Genomic DNA, 3,146 nt, shown 5'->3' with positions numbered 1-3,146 from the left:
TTGACAGATTGTTGTACTTGCGATCGTTTTTTCGCCGTCTGTTCGTCGGGCTGTCTCTGTTTCAATACATACTGCTTCCCTTTTACTAGTCGCAAGCAGCCAGCTCCTCTTAATTGCCACCTATGGAATCTAACTGTAGGTGGTGTCCCTCGCGTAATTGCCAAGGGCAAGGACGTTGGGGCAGCCGGCTGGCACGTGTCATGGTGAGCGCGTGACAAGTCACCTCATACTCAAGGACGGCATAGGCCCTGTCGTGATGTGGTCGATCATGATATACTTGCACCAAACAGAGTGTGAGCCTTATATGTTAAGCTCTGAATTTTCTTCACTCGCACTTCTCTGTCTCTCTCTCTCTCTCTCTCTCTCTCTCTGTGGGAGATCCACAATCTCCCGCAGATCAGAGCATCGGACCCCTTGATTATAATTAGCTCAATGAAGCAATGGTCAGCCTCGAACTCATTATCGTGCCCAAGGGTCTCAATGCAGCGCGGAGGTTGTTGACTGGTGTCTTCGTTGTTCTTCTGGCTTTGGGTGCCTTCAATTTGGGCCGGTTCTATCACCTGCAGCAGCTGATTTATAACCTGAACCCTTTTACTAGTGCCCCCATTAACGACGACAGTATCCGCACCATCGAGCCCGCTAAAACCGCAGTTTTCTGCTCCAGCTTAAGAGGTACATCTAGAATAATTTATCTCTCTATTGATGAACCAATCCAAGTCGTGCATATTATTAGCTTCCCATGAATTTGTATCCTGCTAGTAGTGCATATTGTTCACGGCCACGTTGTCTTGACAGCTCGATGAGGCTCGTTCTATCAAAATCCTGGCCACGTATCCTTGCCACTCTGCTGTAAACTAACTGTGCACTGGAACGATTTCTTAGTCCCCCCCCATGCATGTTTATGTGCCCTGTCGGCGCCAAGTCTATACATGCTGTGCTTAATTATGGGCCGAAAGAGCTTGCAAATTATATGTGGTCTGGTTTTTGCAATTCCACCTGTGATTCATGTAAGCATCATCCAAAGCTCCATGTTAAATAATATTCTTCCGATGTTGCTTGCACAGACCGGAATATGAGTTGTGATATCTCCAAAGGAAAATGGGTTCGTGATCCAAGTCCTCCTCTCTACACGAATGACACTTGCAGATACATCTTTCCTAATCAAGATTGTATGACAAATGGTAGACCCGATAGAGATTTTATCCATTGGAAATGGCAACCGGCCAACGGTTGTGAGCTCGCATCGTTCGATCCTGCATTATTTCTCCAGCTGATGACGGGAAAGAAATTGCTCTTTGTCGGGGACTCCCTCGCGCGAAATCACATGCAATCACTTCTTTGTGCCCTCGTACAGGTATAATTTTGTAGCAAGATTAAACCTGGCATATACATGGATGAGTTAAAGTTATAAAGGAAAGGACCATGACGACCCGAATTTGCCTCTAATAGGATGTTATGACATGATTTAGATAAGAGATTTCTCCTTTGTGGGGCAAAATGGTATAACTCCACGAGCTTTGTTATACCAACCACCCTTTATGTAAGCTCTTGCTATTTACATGGCATAACAATCTATTAGAGGAGACACTGACTCGGCAGTGGTGCAGCTTGTCGGTTTGTTTCCGTTTATATTGTCCGTTCAACAGCGCCATGAGCTAGCTGGACGTGTCTGCAGCAGCCCATGATATGATATGTAAATCTGAAATCTCATGCGAAGAATGAGTAGTGGGTGGGAGATTTAAGACGGGATTTTCTGTAGACTTGTTTGTTGCGTTAATCATCATCGTACCAATTTATATTGTTATAGGTTGAGGTTCCCCTAGACTTGCAGTCAAGCCATGAAGCCCTGGAGTACGTGTGGGCGTTCCCTTCCTACAACTTCATCTTGGCGATTGCATGGTCACCTTTCCTCGTGAACTACACAACCGAGGGGGACACGTGGAAGATCCAGGTGGACAAGCCCCACGAGGCATGGACGTCGGCCTTAGGGGAGTACGACATCGCGGTGTTTTCGACGGGCTACTGGTACTTCAGGCGGAGCGTGCACTACCTCCACAACAGGAGCGTCTCCACGTACGACCCGGCCAACGCCACCGCGTCGTCCCCGGATCAGCCGTTCCGCGCCATGAGGCAGGCGTGGGAGACCGTCCTGCAGCATTTGGTGAACCACTTCCACGGCATCGCCATCCTTCGGACGATAAGCGTGTCCCACTTCGAGGTCAGCTCCTGGGACAACGGCGGATTCTGCAACAGAACGCAGCCCTACTTTGATGATCCCCACATGCGCATGCCCTTGCCGCAGATGCATGAGCTCATCCACAACCTACAAACCAGAGAGTTCATCAAAGCATCTGCTGATTTGGCCGCCAAGAACTCTCTGGGCAGACCCAGCTGCACCCTCAAACTCATGGATGTCTCCTACAGCACTCTTTTGCGGCCAGATGCGCACCCGGGTGCTTACAGGATTCAGAGCTCCACTGAGCCTAGAAATGACTGTGGGCACTGGTGCATGCCAGGTGCTATCGATACGTGGAACCAATTCCTTTTTGCAGACCCTCAAATTATGTGCTCATGAAACCAGCATCCTGTTGTTCTTCATGGAATATTGTTGGTAAATGATCCCATCCATGGAATTCATGAGTACGTGCAAGCCCTCTAAATAGCCCATTCTTAAGAAGGCCTATGCTCTATATAGATCATTCGTAAGACCCATTTGAGAAAACCTTTATTTATGAAATTTTGTGGAATGTACATTGTGAAGAGTAGGTAAAATGGGGATTCTATTGAGCCCTCGTGTTGCTCTCGTGTCATGAGATTAGGAGATTACGTTATAAGATTATTTTAACCCATTCAGCAATTTGAATCCAAGGAATGCAGAGGACAGACCAAGTACATTCTAGCTTCGTCTTTCTATCACGTTTGTTCTAGATATTAGGGTAACCTCATCTTTTCTTGTGGTTGAAGAACTTGGTGATGCTCTACTTTATAAGCCTTAATAGGTAACAATACTAGGATACATGTGTTGCAATCTTGATGATGCTTTACCTTTACAAGTCTTAGGTAACAAGATGATCTATGTGTAATTGCACCATACACATAAACTATTCGTACTTAATAACATGGTAGATATTGTGTTTTAGCATTTC

At 46.4% G+C, this 3,146-nt stretch overlaps 1 protein-coding gene across 1 annotated transcript; it reads left to right on the top strand.

The window, feature by feature from the left end:
• Positions 1–298: 298 nt before the first annotated feature.
• On the top strand, positions 299–2,898 carry LOC148018747 (protein trichome birefringence-like 21). Its single transcript, XM_087701546.1, has 3 exons — positions 299–672; positions 1,065–1,354; positions 1,808–2,898. The coding sequence occupies exons 1-3, from the start codon at positions 441–443 to the stop codon at positions 2,573–2,575; spliced, it is 1,290 nt and encodes a 429-aa protein (XP_087557672.1). The 5' UTR covers positions 299–440; the 3' UTR covers positions 2,576–2,898.
• Positions 2,899–3,146: the final 248 nt, after the last annotated feature.

This window comes from Lygodium microphyllum, chromosome 20 (assembly GCF_053477565.2).
Source record: "Lygodium microphyllum isolate KBCC chromosome 20, Lygodium_microphyllum_v1.1.10, whole genome shotgun sequence".
Taxonomy (NCBI): Eukaryota; Viridiplantae; Streptophyta; class Polypodiopsida; order Schizaeales; family Lygodiaceae; genus Lygodium; species Lygodium microphyllum.
Note: the sequence above shows the minus strand (reverse complement) of the source record. Positions and strands in the feature narration are given on the sequence as shown.

What these genes read in the sequence shown, in the direction of transcription:
- LOC148018747 (XM_087701546.1), top strand. Translation starts at nt 441, where the DNA reads ATGGTCAGCCTCGAACTCATTATCGTGCCCAAGGGTCTCAATGCAGCG. An exon ending in TTTCTGCTCCAGCTTAAGAG is followed by an intron (nt 673 to 1,064) that starts GTACATCTAGAA and finishes TTGCTTGCACAG; the next exon opens with ACCGGAATATGAGTTGTGAT. An exon ending in TTCTTTGTGCCCTCGTACAG is followed by an intron (nt 1,355 to 1,807) that starts GTATAATTTTGT and finishes ATATTGTTATAG; the next exon opens with GTTGAGGTTCCCCTAGACTT.